Source organism: Hyla sarda, chromosome 1 (genome assembly GCF_029499605.1).
Source record: "Hyla sarda isolate aHylSar1 chromosome 1, aHylSar1.hap1, whole genome shotgun sequence".
NCBI classification, from domain to species: Eukaryota; Metazoa; Chordata; class Amphibia; order Anura; family Hylidae; genus Hyla; species Hyla sarda.
In genome coordinates, this window is record NC_079189.1 from 410,102,844 (window position 1) to 410,128,488 (window position 25,645).

Here is a 25,645-nt window from a genome sequence, read left to right on the forward strand (position 1 = left end):
CGCTGGTGATAGGCTGAAGCTCCATGTGACGTGCCGGACTAACAGGAAGTAAGAAGAATACAGCCCGGGGACCGAACACCTGTACCGGACTGTACCGAAGCTCCGCGGGCTCGTTGGCAGGTAAGATAAAGTGCGTTTTATTTTATTTTGCAGCCCGGACGGGATAACATGAGAAAAGTGAGCACCGGAGTACTAGATCGCCGCTGTCAAAGCTGACAGCGGCGTCTATTGGGATCTATGAATGCTCCCAGGTGGGCGATATATCGGGATATATCGCGATGTATCGTCACCTAGACGGTATCGTGATATATCGGGATATATCGAATCGCCACACTGGTATCGCGATTCGAATCGAATCGCCAAATTCTTGGCGATTCACACCCCTAATATATATATATAAAATATTATATCTCCCAAGCCACACAAGGCATTAAAAGGAACATTAGTGTAGTACAGGTAGAGGGCAATACAGTAAATGCGGTTCTGGTATTAAAGTAGCTCTGAATTGCAGAGAGATGCAGTACATGAACTTCAGTAATATAGTGCTTGCTGACTGGCTATACTTGCCGATTAAAAAATTCTCTTTACTACATACTGCAGACCAGTAAATGTATTGGCTGCCTGATGAAGCTGTTAATACACTGCTCAAAAAAATAAAGGGAACACTAAGATAACACATCCTAGATCTGAATAAATTAACCAATCGTATGAAATACTTTCATCTTTACATAATTGAATGTACTGACAACAAAATCACAAAAATGATCAATGGAAATCAAATTTCTCAACCCATGGAGGTCTGGATATGGAGTCACACTCAAAACTTTCTGGAGCCAGTTGATATATAAAAAATTTTTTTTTCCTGGATAACCCCTTTAATGTTATGGCCACCACAGCTACAGCTGTAAAATTAAACAGTGTGAAAATTGCAGCTTTTCCCTTAAATTCAATAGAAACCAACAGGAAATGGAAGATCATTATTCGGGGTATTTTGTTTGTTTGTTTTATTTTAATAAAACATCATGAGCAAAGTCTTACAGCCAAGTAGCCAAAGGTTTTACTCATGAAGACTGACTACTTCCTATAGGGGCACATGGATATTAGGGATCGACCGATTATCGGTTTGGCCGATATTATCGGCCGATATTCAAGATTTTGGGCGTTATCAGTATCGGCAATTACCTTGCCGATAATGCCCCACCCCCCACCGCACTGTGACCGTCACCCTGCCCCCCGCCACCCCACCGCACCATGTCGCACCGCCCCGGCCCCATTGCCTTTCCCATCCCCGGTTTTGTAATTACCTGTTCCCGGGGGCCGGGGTCCACGCTACTTCTGGCTCCTGCTGTGTCCTGTGTTACGCTGTGCGCAATGACGAGTGATGTCCTCAACGCAACGTCACAGTCAGTGCGCACAGTGACAGCTCAGGAGGACGGCGCCGGAGACAGATGTAGAGTGGACCCCGGGAACAGGTAATTATAAAACCGGGGATGGGGGAGGCAATGGGGTGCGACGCGGTGCGGTGGGTGGTGCGGCGGTAGGGGGTGCGTGCGGCAATGGGGGCGCGTTCGAGGTGATAGGACTAAGAAGGACCCCCGGAAAGGCAGGGGGAGAGAAGCAGGTGGCGGCGGTGGCCTATGGCCCGCTTTAAATCAATGATCTGCAGCGGTGTTGCAGGGGGATAAATAGCTGATAACTTATACCGGAAGTTATCGGCTATCGGCCCTAACCTCCACAGATTATCGGTATCGGCCCTAAAAAAAAAACGATATTGGTCGATCCCTAATGGATATAACAGTGGTGAGGAAGAACATTAAACTGTTATAGTAAAGCAAGTCTAAATTTCTCAGCTGTAACCAAGTCCTTAAAGGGGAACTCCGGTGGAAACAAGTGGAAAACAAATGTTTTCAAATAAACTGGTGCCAGAAAGTTAAACAGATTTGTAAATGACTTCTATTTCAAGATCTTAATCCTTCCAGTACTTATCAGCTGCTGTATACTACATAGAAAATTGTGAAGTTCTTTCCAGTCTGATAACAGTGCTCTCTGCTGACACCTCTGTCCATGTCAGGAACTTTCCAGATGAGAATCATATCCCCATAGAAAACCACCTCTGCTCTGGCAGTTCCTGACATGGAGAGAGGTGTCAGTAGAGAGCACTGTTGTCAGACTAAAAAGAACTTCACAAATTTCTCTGAAGTATATCTGTAGTATACAGCAGCTGATAAGTACTAGAAGGGTTAAGATTTTTTGATAGAAGTAATTTACAAATCTGTTTAACTTAATGGCACCAGTTGACTTGAAAACGTTTTTTCCACCGAAGTACCCCTTTAAGCTGCATGAAACGTACACACGTATCACAAAATGTGAATATGAACTTGCACAAGTTCTATCAACATCAGATTCTAACAGAATTAAAGGAATTATCCAATGTTAGAAAGAAAGCAGATTGTGCGTGGTATTGCAGCTCAGTTCCATTGAAGTAAAATATACTCATGTTGCAATACCACACACAACCACCTGAGGACAGGAGCGGGGCTGTTTTTTGAACAAACAAGCTTTGTATTTTCTATTCCTGGATAAACCTGAGTACCTGTCACCAAATAAAACGTAATTAATATAGTATCCCTTGTGTAATTAGACACTTTCCCATTCAGCAATGAAAAAAATATATATATGAAAAACACGTAGATCAGCTTACTTCAATGTGAATACGTATCAAGTCCATGGCATGTGTGGAGATGGAAACTCTGAGAACAATGGGCCGTATCTCATGTAAACATGAACCATAAGGAGAAAAGTGCAGGTCTGGCTCCCCAAAAACGTGGATAATAACTTTAAAACTTTAATAAGTGTCCATATTAAAAACAAAAAGGCAGCAACATGTCACTGTAAAAAGTGAAAAACGCTGATGCGTTTCGGAATATATTATATTAGCCCTTAATCATGAAAAGGATTAATGGCTAATATTTCAGCCCAAAACGAGTCAGCGTTTTTCACTTTTTACAGTGACATGTTGCTGCCTTTTTGTTTTTAATATGGACACTTAAAGTTTTAAAGTTATTATCCACGTTTTTGGGGAGCCAGACCTGCACTTTTCTCCTTCTGGTACATTCCCATTCACTTACTTTTAGAATTATCAACACAAATATGTTTAAAGGCACGTTCACACATACAGGATCCTGCGCAGATTTGATGCGCAGGATTGGTAACTGCAGATTAGAAGCTGTGCTCACTCATTTAGTTTACATTGAAATTTTCAGCAGAAAATCCTGAGCATCAAATCCTGCGCATCAAATCTGAGTACGTATTAGAGTTGCAACGATTAAATTCGATAACGGGATTTGTTGTCGACGAATCCAGTTATTGAATAATCGCCCAATTCGTTGTCCGTGGCAACAGTGAATGAATGAAGCTGACATGTCCCGCATGTAGGCTTCATTCATTCACCGCCCGACATGTCCCTGCTGCTGCTCTACTCCTAGCGCATTTAGCGCAGTGCTGGGACATGTCTATTCTCTGCTGCTCATCTCTGTACCCGACGGAGATAAGCAGCAGAGAATAGACATTGTCCCGGCGGTGGGCTAATTGCGCTAGAAGTAGAGCAGCAGCAGGGACATGTCGGGCGGCAGTGAATGGAAGTATCGGGCATTTACTAGCAATTTGCATGGTATCGGGGACTCGTTCAGTGTCCCCGATACCTGCTTCTCCCGTTCTCCTGGACGCATCCCGTCCCATGGAGGAGCATGTTACACACACACACACACACCACTCCACTTCCTCCCCCGCGCCCAGCGTAACGCTACGGAGGAAGCAGAGTGACGTGTATGTCACATGCTCCTCCATAGGACGACATGATGCGGACGGGAGAACGGGGCAGAGGATAGCCGCAGGTGAGTGCTGTCTACAAGGGTGGAGGCTGCTACTAATGGCTAGTGTAAGTGTGTACTACATGCACACTGCTATACACATGGTAGTATGTGCAGAGCATTGCATTCTAGTGTCTGTATTACAGACACAGGAGTGCAATGCTCTGCACACACTGCTATACACATAGGGGTATATGCAGAGCATTGCACCCCTGTGTCTGTAGTACAGACCCTAGGATGCAATGCTCGGCACATACTACCATGTGTATAGCAGTGTGCATGTAGTACACACTTACACTACTATACACATGGGGGGTAAGTGTGTACTACATGCACACTGCTATACACATGGTAGTATGTGCCGAGCATTGCATCCTAGGGTCTGTACTACAGACACAGGGGGTGCAATGCTCTGCATATACCCCTATGTGTATAGCAGTGTGTGCAGAGCATTGCACTCCTGTGTCAGTAATACAGACACTAGGATGCAATGCTCTGCACATACTACCATGTAGTACACACTTAGACTACTATACACATGGGGGTATGTGCAGAGCATTGCACCCTTGTGTCTGCACTACAGACAAGGGTGCAAAGCTCTGCATATTCCCCTATGTGTATATCGGTAAGCAGTGCACACCGCTTTACCCGTGGGGGTTTGTGCAGAGCATTCCACCCTTGTGTCTGTAGTACAGACACAAATGTGCAATGCTCTGCACATATCTCCTTGAGAAAAACAGTGTGTATGTAGAACATATACACTGCTATACACATGGGGGGTGCAGAGCATTGCATCCTAGTGTCTGCACTACAGACATGGGTCGGGTGCAATGCTCTGTAGTCTGCAAATACCTCCATGTGTATAGGAGTGCTATAGAAAAAGTGTAAAGTAAAAACAAATTAAATGTAAATAAACCGCCCCCCAATAAAAATTAGCTCCACCTTTTCCTATTGCTATACAAAAATCGTAAAAGTAAAAAAAATATATATATTTTTTTTACATATCTGATACTGCCGCATGGCTAATTGTCTGAACTATTAAAATTAGGGATCGACCGATTATCGGTTTGGCCGATAATCACAATTTTGGGCATTATCGGTATCGGCAGTTACCTCGCCGATAATGCCCCGCCCCCACCGCACCACGACCACCCCCCACCGCCCCCGACCCGCCGCACCGCGGAATAATTGGTATAAGTTATCGGCCCTAACCTCCACCGATTATCGGTATCGGCCCTAAAAAAACGATATTGGTCGATCCCTAATTAAAATTAAATGTTAGTAAATCGTTAACATTTTATTTTAATAGTTCAGACAGTTACCCATGCAGCAGTATCAAATTTACATTGGTTTCTGTACAGGATCATTAATAATGACCCTGTATAGCAATCGGCGTAAAGTAAAAAAATAAAAAAGTAAAAAATTGCTGTCACATCACATGCTAGAATAATTTTAATATGGCCATTGTACATAATTCTTCAAGTAGAATCAGCTGAACCACTTATTTTGGCATTTTGAAGTTTTTTCCCAATTAATCAATAAAATAATCGACAACTAATCGATCATTAAAATAATCGTTAGCTGCAGCCCTAGTATGTATGAACCTACCCTAAAATTTTATATAAAAAAACAGCCACTAGGTGGCTCTGTTCTGTTCCCTGTAACAATTAATACACAGTGAGTTTTATCTCCTCCGGGGCTCGCAGGAGTCTGAACTCAGGAAGTGCTTCTCTGCTTCTCTTGATTGTCAGCTGCACAGAAAGTGAAAGCTCCACAGATTCTCACAGAAAGCTGCACAGACTGAAAGCTGAAGGAGAGCCTCACTGATAGCAACACAGATTGAAACATGCACAGAGCTTGAGGTCTTCTATTCATCACAATGCTGCAACAATGCGAGGGCAGAAGTTGTCCCCCAGCAGGCTTCAGTGATGTTATGTCTGCTGGGAAATGCCCACATTCTCCTGCTGGGAAATTGCACTATGCGGGCAAGAAGAAAGGTATGATACACAGCTTTTTAAAGCTCTGAAATTGTTTTTAAGGGCAGGATGGGTGTTAGGAGTAGTTAGGGAACATTTCCTGTGGTAGTTGAGAACCGTTTATTTGGGGACAGGTACTTTTTAAGCTGACATACACATTAGATGTGCTGGCCAAGCACAATGATCATCTAATGCGTATAGGGGCCTCCTAACTCACCCCTGATGGTAGAAGTCAGAGGACATAAGGATCAGGCTGTTAGATGTCAATTGCCAATCCTTTTGTTCTCTGGGACATCGGTTGCTGTCAGAGGGGTTCCACAACAGAACAACATGTTTCAGTATCTGGCTCTAATAAAGAAAATAAAACATCTAGGCGATACGTTCCCTTTAAACCAAGGAGACAAGTCTCAGACAAGATGCTGAATATAGAAGACGACAAAACACACATTACTAACAGTTATCAGCGTTCCCTATTCTCCTCCCCAACTCCCCAAAAAAAGAGCTCCTTCTAAACCTAAAGTAACAGTGATTTATCAAATACTTGGCTGGCTGACATTACTTGCATTGGCCTTTTAATGCTAGAAACATAAAGCATTATTTTGCAATAAGTGGTAAGACCTGAGAGCATTAAACTATAGAAGACAGGGCGAACTCTAAAAAAAGACACAAAGCAGTCTCTGTGTTGTAATAAATACCTGTTCTGTGTCCGGAAAGCAAGACTGTCAGATTTCATTACAGCTTGAATTACGTACTTTCACTTTACAACTAAGAAAATAAACCCTTTCTATTCCCGCAGTACCTTATTGGTGAAATCACCGACTCCAAGTGCTTCACATAACCAGCAGCTACCTGGAGGGCGGTGAACCCGAGCGGGGTGAATTATTGCTGCTATGTCAGTCATGGAGCCAGAATTACCTGGAACTTCTTCCTATAGCCAGTGTCAGGAGCTCTGCCAGGGAATATAATGAGAGGGTACAGCCATTGCCAAAGGCACACAGGATGAAAACATAGCTGCCTTTTAAATGTCAGCTGCTATATTTTAGGTAGGGTGTGTCAAAGCCTCTGTTCATCCACATGCTGTTATAGCACATTATAATAGCAGGATAAAGCTGGACACCTCTGGTCATGATCTACCTGTATAGGTCACATCTTTTTTTCATTGCGCCTCTATCATGTATATGTATCAGATTACTTCTGCCCCTACAATAACTGTAATAACTGGGATTATTTTCAGAATCTATTTCATTGTCAACACTAAAGTTTTCCATTTAATAGACATTAGTATGTGTTTAAGGCACAATAAGGAGTTCACACTGGAAAGCCACCTTAACATGTGCCTGGAGTCTCCTCCCTCCCATTCATTTTGATCGGCCAACTTGACTAACTAAAAAGGTATTTAGGCTCATAACATGCACTTATATATGACATAAGATGGAATATGGGGAGGGGGCTCTAGTGGCTTCCTCCACCAGCATACTGGGAAGCAGCATAGTGTGTGAGTGTGTGTGTGTGTGTGTAGATAGGCAAAAAACAAGAAGAAACAATCAGTCACTTAAATATGAATTATATGTCTTTACGACAAAGTTTATTGAACATATACATGTAAAGTACAAACAATATTAAAAAATACAAATAGGAGGAATACAACACCAAAAAGGCGATATCACCGGCCCTACTTGATAGGTACTAATCACAAAAATACAAATAGGTCACAGCTATAGCAGCAAACTGAAGGTGACATACCAAAAAGTGCGTTGGAGTGGCGCTATCCCGGCTCCTGCATCATCTCCTCCCCTTGTTTTTCTTTACTAGGTCTGTATCAGCATTGCCAGCTCATTTTTACTATTAGGACTGCACTTGTCATTTTGTACTGCTCGGCACCTTATCCTCACTTGAGTATTTGTAGGGCAGGTGTATCCATCTTGCCCACTTGTTGCTGCTACAGTATATAAGTATTACCTTTACTACTTGCCTTATTGTTATCATTTTGCTGCTATAGCTGTATTTGTATTTTTGTGATTAGTACCTATCAAGTAGGGCCAGTGATATCGCCTTTTTGGTGTTGTATTCCTCCTATTTGTATTTTTTAATATTGTTTGTATTTTACATGTATATGTTTAATAAACCTTTTGTCGCAAAGACATATAATTCATATATAAATGACCCCGATTGTTTCTTCTTGTTTTTTGCCTATATAGTTTATGGAGTTCACATATTGATGCCCATGTATACATAGGCCTATACCAAAAACTAAATTACTGTCCCTGAAGGTAACAGGGCAAATAGTATCTATAACAACCTTTAAGGGGTTGCCCCCTCGTGGGTAAAACCCCTTTACTAGAACCCCCCCTTAAAAACATTATTTATTGGTTAATTGTTAAAAATTCCCCTTATCTTAGTTTAAAATTCCAGTGAGGTTGGGGTATTAACAGTGCTTTGTGCTGTTTGTACACTTATAAAGGGCGCACTCTGTGGTCCAAATATACGCTTGTTTCTGCGTGCTTAATGTACAGCACACCTTAGCTACTGGTCCACAGGACGGCTCCTATCTCCTATCGTTCCCCATATGGTCACTGTATTAAAACCATCTAACTAATAGCCTCCCCAACGTTTCGCTGAGCTAATCAGCTTTGTCAAGGGTAGCGAGGTAACGTCGGGGAGGCTATTAGTTAGGTGGTTTTAATACAGTGATGTAACAGGAGCAAAAGCTCAAGACCCAGCATAATGTAATTCTTAGGCATTAGTTCTCACACTGGAGATGAGCAGCTCTGTCTCATAATGCATAGAAATATACAGCGGGAGAACAGCACCCAGTTCAGGCACATTACAATGAAAGGGATGCTTAAATGGAATTTCAATACAGATAAATAGGCCTAAAACAGATTTATTGTGAGATATTTGTAAATTAAGTATTTATCAGAAATCAATTGTTTTTGAAAGGCGGCCCTACCAATACAGGCTGGATGCTCTCTTGTCTTTTGCTTGCTGCTATGGGATACGTCCTGTAGGCAGTTTCCTCTTCTGGTCAGACATGCTCAGTTCTCCTCACACACAGTTAAAGGACATATGTAGTGCAAAATAACTTATCCCCTGTCCGAAGGATAGGGGATAAGTTATAGATCGCGGGGGTCCGAGCGCTGGGGGCCCCCGCGATCTTCGGTACAGGGCCGCGGATATATACAGGAAAGGGAGCGTTCCGTCCCCGCATGACGCTGCGGCCGACACGCCCCCTCCATGAATCCCATAGAGATACATGGAGGGGGAGTGTCTGCCGCGGACGAAACTTCACTTCCGGCAGACTGCCGCGGCCCTGTCCAGGAGATCCCGGGGGCCCCAGCGCTCGGACCCCCCACGATCTATAACTTATCACCTATCCTTTGGATAAGTCATTTTGCACTGGAGTACTCCTTTAACATACAGGCACAGACTCCATCATATACAGCTGCTACATTGGCCTATTAGGACCTTCCAGATGCACGTCATTCACTGCAATAAATATGTGATATGAGGGAGTCTGGCTGAATATTCACTGGCCAGGATGAGGTAAATATACTTCATATAATATTATAGGGCTGCAAAAATTAATTTATAGAATATATATATATATATATATATATATATACATACACACACACACACACATATATATATATATATAACTCAACGTGTGTGTGTGTGTGTGTGTATGTATGTTCCACAAAAACTTCCAAACGGCTAAAGATATTAACATGAAACTTGGCACACGTTACTTATATGTCAACAACAAACATAGGATAGGTAATTTAACCCTTACTCACCCCATTTGCCAGGGACGGGGTTTATGTTTAAAGTCCTATACAAGTCTATGGGAAATATATGTTACTGCATAACTTCCAAACTGCTGGAGATATTTCGATAATACTTGGTCACATGTTACTTATATGTCCACTTAAAATATAGGATAGTTAATTTAACCCTTAACTACCCCCCATTTATGAGAGTCGGGGTTTTTTTTTAACCCCTTAAGGACTCATGACGTACTGGAACGTCATGAGTCCGCTCCCGATCTATAACGCATAAGCAGTCAAGCGGCAGAATCATCGATCTCTGGTTTCCTATGAGAAACCAGTGATCAATGTAAAAGATCAGTGTGTGCAGTGTTATAGGTCCCTATGGGAGCTATAACACTGCAAAAAAAAAGTGAAAAAAAAAGTGAATAAAGATCATTTAACCCCTTCCCTATTAAAAGTTTGAATCACCCCCCTTTTCCCATAAAAAAAAACAACTGTGTAAATAAAAATAAACATATGTGGTATCGCCGCGTGCGAAAATGTCCGAACTATAAAAATATATCGTCAATTAAACCGCACGGTCAATGGCGTACGCGCAAAAAAATTCCAAAGTCCAAAATAGTGCATTTTTGGTCACTTTTATATCAAGAAAAAATGAATAAAAAGCGATCAAGTAAGTCCTTTCAATGCAAAAATGGTACCGCTAAAAACTTTAGATCACTGCGCAAAAAATGAGCCCTCATACCGCCCCATACGCAGAAAAATAAAAAAGTTATAGGGGTCAAAAGAGGACAATTTTAAACGTATAAATGTTCCTGCATGTAGTTATGATTTTTTCCAGAAGTACGACAAAATCAAACCTATATAAGTAGGATATCATTTTAATCGTATGGACCTACAGAATAAAGATAAGGTGTCATTTTTACCGAAAAATTTACTGTGTAGAAACGGAAGCCCCCAAAAGTTACAAAATGGCTTTTTTTCAATTTTGTCTCACAATGATTTTTTTTCCCGTTTCGCCATAGATTTTTGGTAAAATGACTGATGTAATTACAAAGTAGAATTGGTGGCACAAAAAATAAGCCATCATATGGATTTTTAGGTGCAAAATTTAAAGAGTTATGATTTCTTAAAGGTAAAGAGGAAAAAACGAAAATGCTAAAACGGAAAAATGCTGAGTCCTTAAGGGGTTAAAGTCCCATGCAAATCAATGGGAAATGTATGTTCTCACATAACTTCAGTACGGCTGGAGATATTTCAATACCTGGTACACATATTACGGGTCGGGATAGGAGGTCAAGATAGGAGGATGAGATGGATGGGATAGGAGGTCGAGTTAGGAGGTTGGGATAGGAGGTGGGGATAGGAGGTGGGGATAGGAGGTGGGGATAGGAGGTGGGGATAGGAGGTGGGGATAGGAGGTGGGGATAGGAGGTGGGGATAGGAGGTGGGGATAGGAGGTGGGGATAGGAGGTGGGGATAGGAGGACAAGATAGGAGGACGGATAGGAGGACGGATAGGAGGACGGATAGGAGGACGGATAGGAGGACGGATAGGAGGACGGATAGGAGGACGGATAGGAGGACGGATAGGAGGACGGATAGGAGGACGGATAGGAGGACGGATAGGAGGACGGATAGGAGGACGGATAGGAGGACGGATAGGAGGACGGATAGGAGGACGGATAGGAGGACGGATAGGAGGACGGATAGGAGGACGGATAGGAGGACGGATAGGAGGACGGATAGGAGGACGGATAGGAGGACGGATAGGAGGACGGATAGGAGGACGGATAGGAGGACGGATAGGAGGACGGATAGGAGGACGGATAGGAGGACGGATAGGAGGACGGATAGGAGGACGGATAGGAGGACGGATAGGAGGACGGATAGGAGGACGGATAGGAGGACGGATAGGAGGACGGATAGGAGGACGGATAGGAGGTCGGGATAGGAGGTCGGGATAGGAGGTCGGGATAGGAGGTCGGGATAGGAGGTCGGGATAGGAGGAGGGGATAGGAGGAGGGGATAGGAGGAGGGGATAGGAGGTGGGGATAGGAGGTGGGGATAGGAGGTGGGGATAGGAGGTGGGGATAGGAGGTGGGGATAGGAGGTGGGGATAGGAGGTGGGGATAGGAGGTGGGGATAGGAGGACGGGATAGGAGGACGGGATAGGAGGACGGGATAGGAGGACGGGATAGGAGGACGGGATATGGGGTTGGGATATGACAACAATATATGGGGATGGGATTTGAAGTCAAAAGCTTCCTCCTTTGTTGATTTTCCTCCCCAACATGGATGAGGAAGGAAAAACCGGGCAATGCCGGGTATTCAGCTAGTCATTAAAAAAAAAAAATCAATAATGGAAATAGTTGTCAGTGTTTTCCAGTATCGATTAATCTGTTAGGGGGCCTGGCCTAGGTTTTAAGGGAGTTTGGTCTAGTAACATTCCATTCCTACTACTTTCCATGCCTTCTAGTTCCTCAGTCTGCCCCTAAATGTCCTCTGGATATAATTCACTATTATAACACTGTACGCTGTGTGAAGAGAGACAAGATAAATTTACCATTATGAAGATTACATTCTCTTCAAGGATGCATGCTTTTCATGCATCTGCATTAATAACTGCTAGGAAATTAAATTCAAAGCAAATCAGGTGACAGGAGCTCTGCCCACCACATAGATTATATGAAAAGGAGGATAACATTTTTTTTTTTTAAAGGTAGAGGACAAGGAAATAAGGGCATGTTCACATTATTTTTTAGAGATAGACATTTTATATCATTCAATCTAACAAAATATTAAGTTTGCTGTGGAAAGTGGATCATGGTAAAACCCCTTCAAGAAATGTAATGGTAGTGGCTTAGAAAAGACAACTTGACTACAGAAGTCTTTCTTATATGGAGTTGGTGTTTAGAGATAAAACAATAAAGACCAAGGATTTCAACTGCAGAGTTTGAACCCAGTTATTGCAATGAATAGTATGTTGCCAGAAGAAAAAAAAAACCTAGGCAAGAGTTTGCATGGCTACAGGTGAGGGTGCATTTACACCACGATCCGGCGGGGATTCAGCAGCTGTATGAAGATATTGTAGTATTGTCCTTCCATGTCCTTTGCATTAGATGCACTTGCCACTATGGATTATGCACATTGCACTTGACTTCCACTATTTTGTATACCCTCTTTATAAAAACCTGACTATGCTGCTCTCATATTTTCATTTTCACAAGAGAGACCCCGGTGAGGACATTTTTTGATGTAATGATTTATTTTTATTATTTATGCATATTATGTCTCATCTTGTTTTTCTGACTGTTTGGATAACATTTACTTTAAGCGACTTCCTTTTCTCTTGTCAAATAGATCCTTGTTCTGGAGTCTGTTTATACTACATTGTTTTACAACAGGGGCATTATATTATATTCTCTGCTAATGACATGGCATCATACTCCTGAAGGGAGCTCCTACACTGCAAAACAAACAAAATAAACAAAAAAAAAAAAGGTACCTCTAGTAGTCACCTACAATCCACATCTTCAGGTGCTTAGAGCACTACACGCAAACTACCGTATATACTCGAGTATAAGCCGACCCGAGTATAAGCCGAGACCCCTAATTTCAACCCAAAATCCCAGGAAAAGTTATTGACTCGAGTATAAGCCTAGGGTGGGAAATACATCATCCCCCCCCCCTGTCATCATCCAGACCCGTCATTAACATCCTCATCATCATCACCGCCTGTCATCATCCAGACCCTCATCATCATCACCTGTCATCATCCCCTTGTCATCATCCCACACATCCCCCCTTCATCATCCCCTTGTCATCATCCCCACCCCCCTTCATCATCCCCTTGTAATCATCCCACACCCCCCCCCCTTCATCATCCCATTGTCATCATCCCCACCCCCCTTCATCATCCCACACCCCCCCCTTCATCATCATCTTGTCATCATCCCACACCCCCCCCTTCATCATCCTCTTGTCATCATCCGCCCTCAGTGGTCTTCAACCTGCGGACCTCCGGAGGTTTCAAAACTACAACTCCCAGCAAGCCCGGACAGCCGATGGCTGCTCGGGCTTGCTGGGAGTTGTAGTTTTGAAACCTCTGGAGGTCCGCAGGTTGAAGACCACTGCGGGTGGAGAGTTCAGTCAAGTATAAGCCGAGGGGGGTGTTTTCAGCACGAAAAATCGTGCTGAAAAACTCGGCTTATACTCGAGTATATACGGTACATCAAATATTACAAAAATATATCAAATTACTATCAATATATATCAATACATCAAATTACTATGATTGAGAAACATCTATGTAAAAAGCTCCTTGTCCTAGCCAACAACTCAAGGAATATTTGTATCTGAGAAAATGAAAAACCTGTACATACATAATGACCAATGACAGGATTAAGATTACCAGATCCCAGGCGCCTTCACCTGCAATGTGTAGTTTTTAATGGTACTATTTGGTGCAGCTAGAACTTTTGTTTGTTTTTGTTTTTATTCCATTTTTCCAGGGATCTGATGAGATTCAAAGAAAAAAGAAATAAAATTCTTGAGACCATGACGCCAAGTTATAATCATGTGTACAATGCCTCTATTACATTCGCGTGTCCCATTTTTATGCATGAGACCCCCCACTCGGAAGTGCAGTAGTGCAAGTGTTTTTATTTTACTGATGTTTCTGACCTTTCCCAGCATTCCATATGGCCAGAGACAATGAGGGAGATTTATTAAAACCTGTCCAGAGGAAAAGTTGACCAGTTGCCCATAGCAACCAATCAGATCGCTTCTTTCATTTTTGAAAAGGCCTCTGCAAAATGAAAGAAGCAATCTGATTGGTTGCTATGGGCAACTGATCAACCTTTCCTCTGCAAAGGTCTTAATAAATCTCCTCCAATATGTGATTAGTCACATGGTTTTCAGGGGGAGTGGCTATGCTGCAATACTTCAGTAAATCCCTCTAACCTTGCTATCCACCCACGCTGTGCCTGCTCCATAAATCCTTTATGAACCATAAAAATGTTCTGTCCCAAGGATTTAGATCATGTTAGGACACCTACAGCAGGGATTCCAAACCTTCTTAACCTTGGGTCGCTCCTGGGGAAAAAAGGTTGCAAAACTTTCATACTGCTTATCTGTGAACTAAGTCTATGTGCATATCTGCTTCAGTCCATTAACCCCTTAAGGACTCAGCCCATTTTGGCCTTAAGGACTCAGACAATTTAATTTTTACGTTTTCATTTTTTCCTCCTCGCCTTCTAAAAATCATAACTCTTTTATATTTTCATCCACAGACTAGTATGAGGGCTTGTTTTTTGCGCGACCAGTTGTCCTTTGTAATGACATCACTCATATCATAAAATGTATGGCGCAACCAAAAAACACTATTTTTGTGGGGAAATTAAAACGAAAAACGCAATTTTGCTAATTTTGGAAGGTTTTGTTTTCACGCCGTACAATTTATGGTAAAAATGACATGTGTTCTTTATTCTGAGGGTCAATACGATTAAAATGATACCCATTATTACATACTTTTATATTCTTGTTGCGCTTAAAAAAAATCACAAACTTTTTAACCAAATTAGTACGTTTATAATCCCTTTATTTTGATGACCTCTAACTTTTTTATTTTTCCGTATAAGTGGCGGTATGGGGGCTAATTTTTTGCGCCATGATCTGTACTTTTTTTGATACCACATTTGCATATAAAAAAATACACTTTTTATAATTTTTTTTAAAATAAAATGTATTAAAAAAGTAGGAATTTTGGACTTTTTAAAATTTTTTTCGTTCACGCCGTTCACCGTACGGGATCATTAACATTTTATTTTAATAGTTCGGACATTTACGCATGCGGCGATACCAAATATGTCTATAAAAAAAGTTTTTTACGCTTTTTGGGGGTAAAATAGGAAAAAACGGACGTTTTACTTTTTTATTGGAGGAGGGGATTTTTCACTTTTTTTTAACTTTTACTTTTACATTTTTTTTTACACTTGAATAGCCCCCATAGGGGACTATTCATAGCAATACCATGATTGCTAATACTGATCTGTTCTATGTATAGGACATAGAACAGATCAGTATTATCGGTCATCTCCTGCTCTGGTCTGCTCGATCACAGACCAGAGCAGGAGACGCCGGGAGCCGCACGGAGGAAGGAGAGGGGACCTCCGTGCGGCGTTATGAATGATCGGATCCCCGCAGCAGCGCTGCGGGCGATCCGATCGTTCATTTAAATCGCGAACTCCCGCAGATGCCGGGATCTGTATTGATCCCGGCACCTGAGGGGTTAATGGCGGACGCCCGCGAGATCGCGGGCGTCGGCCATTGCCGGCGGGTCCCTGGCTGCGATCAGCAGCCGGGATCAGCCGCGCATGACACGGGCATCGCTCCGATGCCCGCGGTTATGCTTAGGACGTAAATGTACGTCCTGGTGCGTTAAGTACCACCTCACCAGGACGTACATTTACGTCCTGCGTCCTTAAGGGGTTAAGGAAAGAAAAACTGGGTCCCACTGACTATAAATGGGTTCCATTTGGTGTCCGTTTTGCAGGGTTTCAGTGGAGAGGAAAAAAAACATCTCTGCAAAATTATTTTCTCCACTCATATCTGCAGACAAAGAATCAGTAAGGCATCTAAAAGTGCAGATGGATGGAACGACACCATAGCCCTTTCAAACAGTTACGGTAATTGGGGTAAGGGGAAGGAGGTTTACCCGGAGTGCTTTTAAAGGGGTACTCCGCTGCCCCCGCATTCAAAACATTTAGTTCCGAACGCTGGGTGCAAGATGCGGGAGTCATGACGCCACGGCCACGCCCTCTCAATACATAGATTTGCATTGGGGGGGCATGGCAGAGACGTCATGACCCCTGCAGCCCGCACTTAGTGTTCAGAACTAAATGTTTCGAATGCTGGGGCAGCGGAGTACCCCTTTAAAAATGTAACAACCAATCCCCACCCAATCAGTGGACGCCAACAGAATAAAAAAAAATCTTAGCTGATTGGTGGGTAATAACAGGCCCGTTCAGCTAATAATCACCCCATGTAAAACATAAGGAGCTTAAATGACTATAAAAAAAATAATTAAAGCTGGATCCTCTTTGGCATCAGTTGTCGTAAAATTAGTGATCAAGAGAAAAACAAACTTTCTTCTGTAAATTGTTTAATCTGGGGAAGACCACCAAACATGCCAATGGATCCCTATCTGATGGCAACCTCTCCAATAGGTTTTAGAGATCAGAGAAATGTTGGGGTTGTTTTGCTTATATAGTGCAGAATAAGCTATTACAATATATTTGTGCATGCCTTGTGTTTCCTATTATAGCTGATGTAGCGGCCATGAGATTGGCTCCATTTTGCTTAGCAATTTCTTCGCTTTAGTGATTCTGTAATGCAGCCCACAATTCCCATGAATCATCTCGCTTGAGTTGTGTGTTTGATTACTAATTAAAAGGGGTACATCACTGCCCCAGCATTCAGAACATTTTTTTCCGAACACTGAATGCTGGGGTCGTGACGTCACAGCCACACACCCTCAATGCAAGTCTATGGGAGGCGGGTATGGCAGCCACCACACTCCCTCCCATAGACTTGTATTGTGGGGCGGGGCATGACATCACGAGGGGCATTGCCGTGACGTCACGTCCACCGCAGCCCGCACCCACTGTTCAGAACAAAATGTTCAGAACGCTGGCAGGGTGAAGTACCCCTTTAAGCTGCTAGTGCTGGAGTTCAGCCAGACAAACTAAGACTCGTAAGGTTACATTCACACCACGATTCTTCAATACAGTAACCGTGAAAACCGGGCACTCCCGTTCCCCAGCCAGACCTGGCCCCCATCTCATTCATTTGAATGAGCCGACCGGCATATATACGATTTTGTGACCGGACTGAAAACCGTAGTATACTACGGTTTTGGTACATTAATTTTATGGCTGTAAAATTAAGTGACATGTCTTTTTCGCCATTTTTTTGGTTAGTATTTTCAGTCTTAAAATAAAATGAATAATTTTCATGCAAGAATGTTTGAAAAAAAATACGTACAGCAATTTTTTAACAGATTTGTTCTCAAGGCTGAAATTATGACCAAAAAAAGGGAACATAGCCTAACCTAGAATAGGATATAATCTAGAGGGAGTCAACTACCACCTTTATTTTGACCTTCCTCGTAGCTTTCATAGTCATATGCAACAGGAAGTTCTCTCTCAGAGCCCTTCCAGTTAAAGAGAAATTTATGGAAGTATGGATTGTTAGAAAGGGGGAGTGGCTTGTCAATATGACATAAAGAGGGCGGGGCTTACTAGGTCTGTCCTGAGGACACAAAATAGGAATCATTTTTGCTATCAGGAGTGCCCCTTTAAGTAACTGTGTGTGTAATTTGTAGGCATCAGTAGAATTGTGTAGAATGTACCCCTCCTAACACAGTCAGATCTAAAACTATTTCACTAAATCGTCTTCATATGTGTCAGCTATGGTAGGAATCCATGGATGAATATTTATATCTGGATGGCTGGCTGCTGTGTATCTGCGTACTATCAGCATATAAATCAATGTGGAGGCAGGGAGGTAAGAGGAGCACTCTACATGAACACCCCAGACTCCTACTATGTATCCAATAAATTCATTGAGTTTCTATTAGTCAAAAATGCCCATTATTGTGCAGACTGGTTACAGGAGAGCAGACCGGTCCCCATAATATACAGGCTCTTCCATAGGACTGTACTGTCTGATGAGAGATCCACTTAAAATGTTGTAAAATAAACCAAATGCACATTTGGACTTTTGTTTATAAGCTTTGATCTGGTTTCTGTGAGTAACCTGCTGCGCTTATATCCGAGATAGAATCGCCTGTAGCCAAACAGATTGTGAAAAATAATAACTATAGCAAATGGAGTGAGATAATCCTACAGGAAGCAGAAATTATGAAAAACAGGGACCAGTATAAAAAATGTTTTGCAGTAATAATGTTCAGAGTCAAGCTACATTCAAGAGGTTTCCTCCCCCCACATTTTTTTTGTACATCCCTGTAGAGCTCCTAGCGACTCGAGAGTGAATAGCTTTGAATATTCATGACAGGGGCGGACCAGAACAGGGAATATGGAGGAGGCAGGGGAGCGCTTCTCCCCATATCCCAGTCTCTACTGCGCAGAGCTGAGCAGGGCAACTACAAGAATAAAGACTTCTAAGCTTAATATAGTTAATTTATTCAAGTAATTAATCATATTAATGCTGTTCACTAGCACTATAACACAGAATACGGAGTTTCCATTTAACCACAGAACAAGACATTGAATAAAAAAAATTACATACATATTTAGGGATTGTTCACATGAGCAGATTTGCTTTCAAACTTACAGTATCTTTCCTGCTGAGAGTTTGAAAGGGGACAATCTCTCTGCGGGATGTACGCAACAGATTTTGGGCAGCGAATTTCCTCTGTTGAAAATCTGCCGCAGACCCTATTGACTTAAATTTGCCGAGGACGGCGCGTGGAAAGCTAGCCCCATTTTTAACTCCAAAAACAGAACCATGCAAAAAAAGAACAAAAGAACTGTAAACCATGCACACCCAATATATATATATATATATATATATATATATATATATATATATATATATATTCAAAATATAACAAAGTTTATAAGGCAACACAAAGAAAAGGGACATCACATCTAAAAACACAAACTCAACATGGAGTCTGACTACAACATGAGAGGACTAGTAGCGGTAACTCCCTAGTGCCCCCTACAGTAGTGATGTATACAATAGCTATACCCCCTATAAACACTGTGATACAAAGATAGTAGCATGATATAGTATATATCCATCAATAACTAATAAAGGGCCAAGTGCAAAAAAAAACAATGAAAAAATACTGGATAAAATTTGCAGACAGTATTAAATGGTATTAAATAGTCAGCTTGTGTCCCGCTACTGTCAGTGAGGACAAGCTGGGAGTTGTAGTTTTGCTAATGCTAGGGGAGATGTGAGCAGACAGCATACTGAGGGAGGGGGCGGAGACCTGCACAGTGAGGCCACACCCCCCACCCTTTGAGAGGAATTCAGACCAGTGAGCTAAATTAAAAGTGTAATAGAAAAAAATAAAGGTGCTAGACATATACAAATTAGATGTACATGGTCAGGATTAGGTACTGAGTGATATATTAAAAAATAAAATTTGGGGTGGATCTGACGGGTACGCTTTAAGCAATAGAACGGAACATCCAATGTAAGAAAACAATGGCCCTGATTTACTATACGTGGAGTGGAGTTTTCTTTGTGGGTTTTAGTTCCAAACAGATATTTTTCCACGGTATATAAAAATGTTTTCCTACATTTTGCTTTTTTAATCTATTTATTTGTTTTTTTTTAACATGCTCTGATCTGTAGGGTTTTCCTCAGCTCAAATCTACCACATTTTCTGTGGAAACCTTAGTAAATATGTTGGGATTTTTCTAAAATGTCGGGGACAAGCCCCCTTTTCAGCGACCACACCCCCTTTCCCGACAGCCACGCCCCTTTTGGGGGGTTTTCTCAGTAAAATGAAGAGTTGGTCAGGTTTTCTCTAATTCTGAGAGAGTTTCTTGCAGGAAATGCAGGAATTTAGGGGCACTATTTTGGTAGATGTATACAATGACATTGGCTATCCCTCAACACTGATGTTAAAATTGAGACATTTGCCAGTATATCCTTGTATGAAGGACAGAGTTTCTTGTGCACAACCTGACAAAACATGTCGAGTTTACAATAGTAAATAAAGGCCAATGTGAGCAGGATATTAGATACCAATTGTAGGTTAGAGGAATAGCAAAGAAAGTAACAGGTACGGGGACCTCACGTATTTCTTTGCAGCGCAACTTCCTCAGGGGGGCTGTCAAACAAGCTGCGAGTTTGAAAGTAAATCTGCTCATGTAAACGAGCCTTTACTGTGGATATATTAGATAAATCATTCATTGGAACACCCCTTTAAAGGGAATGAGTTGCCTTCTTTTACAGATTAGCCATAATTAGAAACATTCCTTTTAATTTTGAATATTTTCCCATTTCCTGATTGCTTTTTTTTCAGTATAATATTGGGGGCAGCCATTTTGCCCAAGTTGTTTTAAACAGCATTAACAGAATGTGTCAGCAGATAATTCTGCCCATCTAACTTGCCCAATATTCTGAATAGTCCGTGGCCCTCCCATAGACATGAATGGAGGGGGCATGGTGTGACGTCACGATCACATTCTGTGTCCGTAACGCTGCAGCACCAACCCGGAGATCGCAGGGGGTCCCAGCAGATGCACCTCAACCCCCTGCTCGTCCTCTGTGCACAGAGCCCAGCACTGGAAAACTTTTTTTTTTTTTTTTTTTTTTTATCAACTGGTGCCCGAAAGTAAACGGATTTGTAAAATACTTTTATTTAAAAATCTTAATCCTTCCAGTACTTAGCTGCTGTATGATCCACAGGAAGTTATTTTCTTTTTGAATTTCCTTTGTCTGACCACAGTGCTCTCTGCTGACACCTCTGTCCATGTCAGGAACTGTCCAGAGCAGGATAGGTTTGCTATGGGGATTTGCTCTTACCCTGGACAGTTCCTAAAATGGACAGAGGTGTCAGCAGAGAGCAGTGGTCAGACAGAAAGGAAATTCAAAAAGAAAAGAACTTCCTGTGGAGCATATAGCGGCTGATAAGTACTGGAAGGATTAAAAAAACATTTAATAGAAGTAATTTACAAATCTGTTTAACTTTCTGGCACCAGTCGATTTAAAAAAAAAAAAGTTTTCCAGTGGAGTACCCCTTTAACCAATGTATACCACAAATATACATATAATGTTTACATCAAGCCCCATGGACACAGAAGGACTTTTTTTTTTACTAAAAGAGTGGTTCTCCGGTTTAGACAAACCATTTTCATGTAGCCCATTAGGGAATCTAAGATTCTATGTATGTGTGTGTGTGTGTGTGTGTGTGTGTGTGTGTGTGTGTGTGTTGTACTGTTTAGGATCCTCATATTTTTTTGTAACAGGTTTGTGTAAAGCAGCTACAAAGATTGTCTCAATAGCCTTTCTGCCCTGTACTGTATTACATTTGGTTGTAGCAGACCTCTTGCCCACATAAATTTCCGTCCCCTAAATAGTACTGTAAAAATAAAAGTTTGATAAAAATGAGTCTCGCATCTATCTTTAGACCAAGATACCCGCTCCCCCATCTCCAGCTAACCTGTTTGCCAGTGAATACTAGATAAGAGGTCAGAGGTAGAATACCCCTCCAAACAATCTTAATCAGGAAGCCTGACTGTTTTGCCAGCAATAAAAAAATAATATGCATTGACTAATGTTCTATATGCTAAATGTCAATGTTTTATAGTACAGTAAGTCAGTTTGTAGGTCTAATAATATAACATTGCATTGCTTTGTGATGATCGTAGTCAGCTGACAGCCAGTAAAGGACCAGATCAGGAGCAGAGCAATTGACAGTCATACCTGGCATGACGTAACACACAGAAAGTCCGTGCAGGTAGTTAACAATGTCAGGTATTCATCAGATGGATAAAGAATGAATCATTTAACACGCCAGGCGGATGCAGCCTAGTTGTAAAACTCTACTAGCTTTGGCTGGAAATGCATCTATCGACTGTGCCAGAGTAGGAGATACCTGCCAGGGCACAGATCAAGACACAAGGTTCAGTGTTTTGCAACAGCTGGAGGCACACCGGTTAGGAAACACTAGTCTGGTTGCTCCACGTTGAGGAGTCTGCAGCCCTTTTTCCTTACGTTGCACAGTTCAGGAGGATATTTTTCCACCAGTTCTTGGTGACAAATCTTCCCCATGGCTGTAGCGTACAGATAAAATGCTGAGGACAGTTTAACATGTGACAGGGATAGGTCAAAGTCTTCTGGAGCGGGAGATAACATGCTGACTAGGACAGATCTTACAACATGAACATAAGTAGTCAGAGAAGAAGGGTTGGCCTTTTAATCAAGAAAAAGCTAATAATACAGTGAGGAGGAAGAAAGCAGGTAAATGATAGTCTGCACTGCAGAGCTACTGGTCTGTACAAGACTCCCACTTTATTACCACGTCTAGACAAACAGCAGCATGAAGCTTCTTCACGTCAGCGCGCTGACAGCTGCTCCTGACCGATAACAGTTAGGTCTGACACTATTGCTTCACACTGTCATGCTATCACCCTGTACACAGACGGGCCATGTGACTGCCAGCGCACATAGATCCGGTATCACAACACACACGGGACTGCCAGTGCATACTGTTCACTTCACCCTGCGTGACATCACAGGACATAGAACATGCCATGCGGCTCCACTCCAATCGAGCCATAATTACTCACAGTTACACCAAGGCAAAGAGTGGTAGATGAGGGAGAAGTAATAGAAGTGGAACATGCCATTGTCACACAGGACATAAAGCATGCCTATGTACAGCCTGGCATTGTCAACAAGAGCTGACTTGCACAGAAAAGAAGTGACATTTCCCTTTTTTTGCATGCTTTCCACCTCCCAAAGACAACAAAAACATGGTTTTCAGAGGAGAGACTCTGCTATGCCCGGATACTGCACTGTGACCCTCCAAGGAGGAAGTTCTGCAGGAGACGATGTCTTAAATACAACACATTTCAGGAGGTGTCCCCCTTTTACAAGTGAAAGACAGAGGTACATAAGATTGTGAGAGGTGCTTTACAAAGGGAAATGGGCATATTTTCCATATTAGAACCAATAGCCCAGATTTACTATTGTAAACCTGACATGTTTTATCAGGTTGGGCACCTAAATGTGGCACAGTGAGCCAGAACAGGGGTGCTGAGATAAAACAAATAAGCTACTTGCCCAAGGGACTAAGGCTACTTTCACACTATGTGAAAGGCTCCATTTCAAAAGGACGTTAACGCTTTTTTTTCCCCCTCCCCTTTGACCGCCATTAACGTTCGTTTTTGTAACAGAGCCTATCGGGAGGCATAACGAGCACAGAGGATCCCATTCACTTGAATGGGATTTTCTAACATCCATTACTGCTGCCGTTATTCCACCAGAAGATAGCGAGAGAAAGACGGTGCAAGCGCAAATTTTTCTCCCGCTATCTTCTAACGGCGATCACACTGCTGGGCACAAAAATGATCGCACAACCTACTTGTCTTGCTACACAAAATTATTTCAACCAAAATTTGTAAATAAGGTCTTTATTAATAAGAAAAAAATTATAGGCAGACCTAAAAACACTAACCTCTTAAGGATCGGGCCAATTTTATTTTATTTTTATTTTTTTTTACAATCGTTTTTAAAGGAAAACTGTCAGCCTGTTCACCCACACTAAACTCAATACACCGGGTTATAGCGCGGGTGAACAGAAGTTCAACGAGGGGTCACTTATATATGTCCAGTAGGTCCTGAGATATGTCCCTCAGAAGATCCTCTGCTAAATGAAGTGAATCGTGTACAGGGGGCGGGGCTTCTCTGGCTCAATTTACATATTCATTGTCCTAGTGAAGTGGAGACAAATCCCCGCTCCCTGCGCACGATTCACTGCATTCAGCAGAGGATCTTCTGTGGGACATATCTCAGGACCTACTGGACATATTTTAAGTACGTGACCCCTTGGACTCCTGTTCATCCACACTATAACCCAGTGTATTGTGTTTAGTGTGGGTGAACAGGCTGACCGTTTTTCTTTAAATCCTTGCCCTATTATAGCCATAACTCATATTTTTCCATCTACAGACCCACATCATGGCTTGTTTTTTGTGGGATCCATTGTACTTTGTAAAGACACCTTTTATTTTTCCATAACATATGCTCCAAAACAAAAAAAAGTATATATTTGTGAGGTGAAACTGAAATTTTCCCCTAACCTTAGTCAGGAGCCTGCTCCATACACTGAGTGCGGACGTACTTTTTGGTCCGGCTTTCAGGTCCAGCTCTGCTTGCCTGAAGCAGGACTGAAGGATTGAAAAATTCCCCTGCCCGGCGCCCGAAACTGTATGTAACAGGCATCAGACAACAGGATCTCCACATCCCAGCAGAATTTGCGCATTGCGTCACAAATTTTGTCTCAGTCAGAATTTGTGTGTAATGCACCAAAATAAACCTACAATCCCAACAAACCTGTCAGAAAAAGGGTGTTGGCCAAAAAAGGGGGATGGTTTTGCATACCGATCTATTTACTAAATTGAATTCTCAGAAAATCCTGTGAATAAATGGCTGGAAATTTCCACCAAGAAATAGCTGGTCAGAAATTTTTCCCGACTTGTAAATCCCCATAGTAAATAGAGAGGGATCCTGCAAGTTGGAAATTCCATTTTACACTAGTAAAAACCCAACACACTTCGTAAATGAGGGCCAATGGGTTGCACACAAGAAAAAATATAATTATTATTAATAAATAAAAAATTATAGAACTAATGCAAGCATAAGGAAGTATTACTGACAGCATCCAGTCATATTTGACTGGTTATGCCATTAATAGATGGGACCTGCAGCTATGTCAAGAACAGAGGTACCTTAGACCTGTTCTGCCTGGTAAGGTGTCAACCAGATGCCACATCAAGGCAGGAACGGAATGGTAAGTTGCAACATTTTGCCATGGATTTACTACTTAAATGCTGTATCTCAAAGATCCAGAAATTTGCAGCAACACTAAATAGGGCATTGTTAAAAGAAAGATTTTGTGGTGCAGAGAAGACTAGTGAAATACACATTATGGTACATTTTCCCTTAGAGGGGTACACCGGTGGAAACCTTTTATTTATGTTTTTTTTTTTTTTTAAATCAACTGGTGTCAGAAACAGATTTGTAAATAACTTCTATTAACTATCTTAATCATTTCAGTACTTATTAGCTGCTGAACACTACAGAGGAAATTCTTTTTGGAACGCCATGATCTCTGCTGACATCACGAGCACAGTGCTCTCTGCTGACATCTCTGTCCATTTTAGGAACTGTCCAGAGCAGCATATGTTTGCTATGGGGATTTTCTCCTACTCTGGTCAGTTATTACATTTCCACACCCCTGTGACATCTCTGTCCATTTT

The 25,645-nt window shown here is 42.0% G+C and overlaps 2 protein-coding genes across 7 annotated transcripts in view; one reads left to right on the top strand and one right to left on the bottom strand.

The window, feature by feature from the left end:
- The window catches only part of MTMR3 (myotubularin related protein 3), a 100,693-nt gene that overhangs the window by 34,600 nt on the left and 40,448 nt on the right, over window positions 1-25,645 (bottom strand). The gene's annotated exons all lie outside the window — the stretch shown is intronic.
- Window positions 22,961-25,645, top strand: part of ASCC2 (activating signal cointegrator 1 complex subunit 2) — an 85,607-nt gene continuing 82,922 nt past the window's right edge. Inside the window, exon 1 of the mRNA XM_056528688.1 lies at window positions 22,961-23,273. Coding sequence (XP_056384663.1) covers window positions 23,032-23,273 — 242 coding nt within the window. The 5' untranslated portion in view covers window positions 22,961-23,031. The remainder of the gene's footprint in view (window positions 23,274-25,645) is intronic.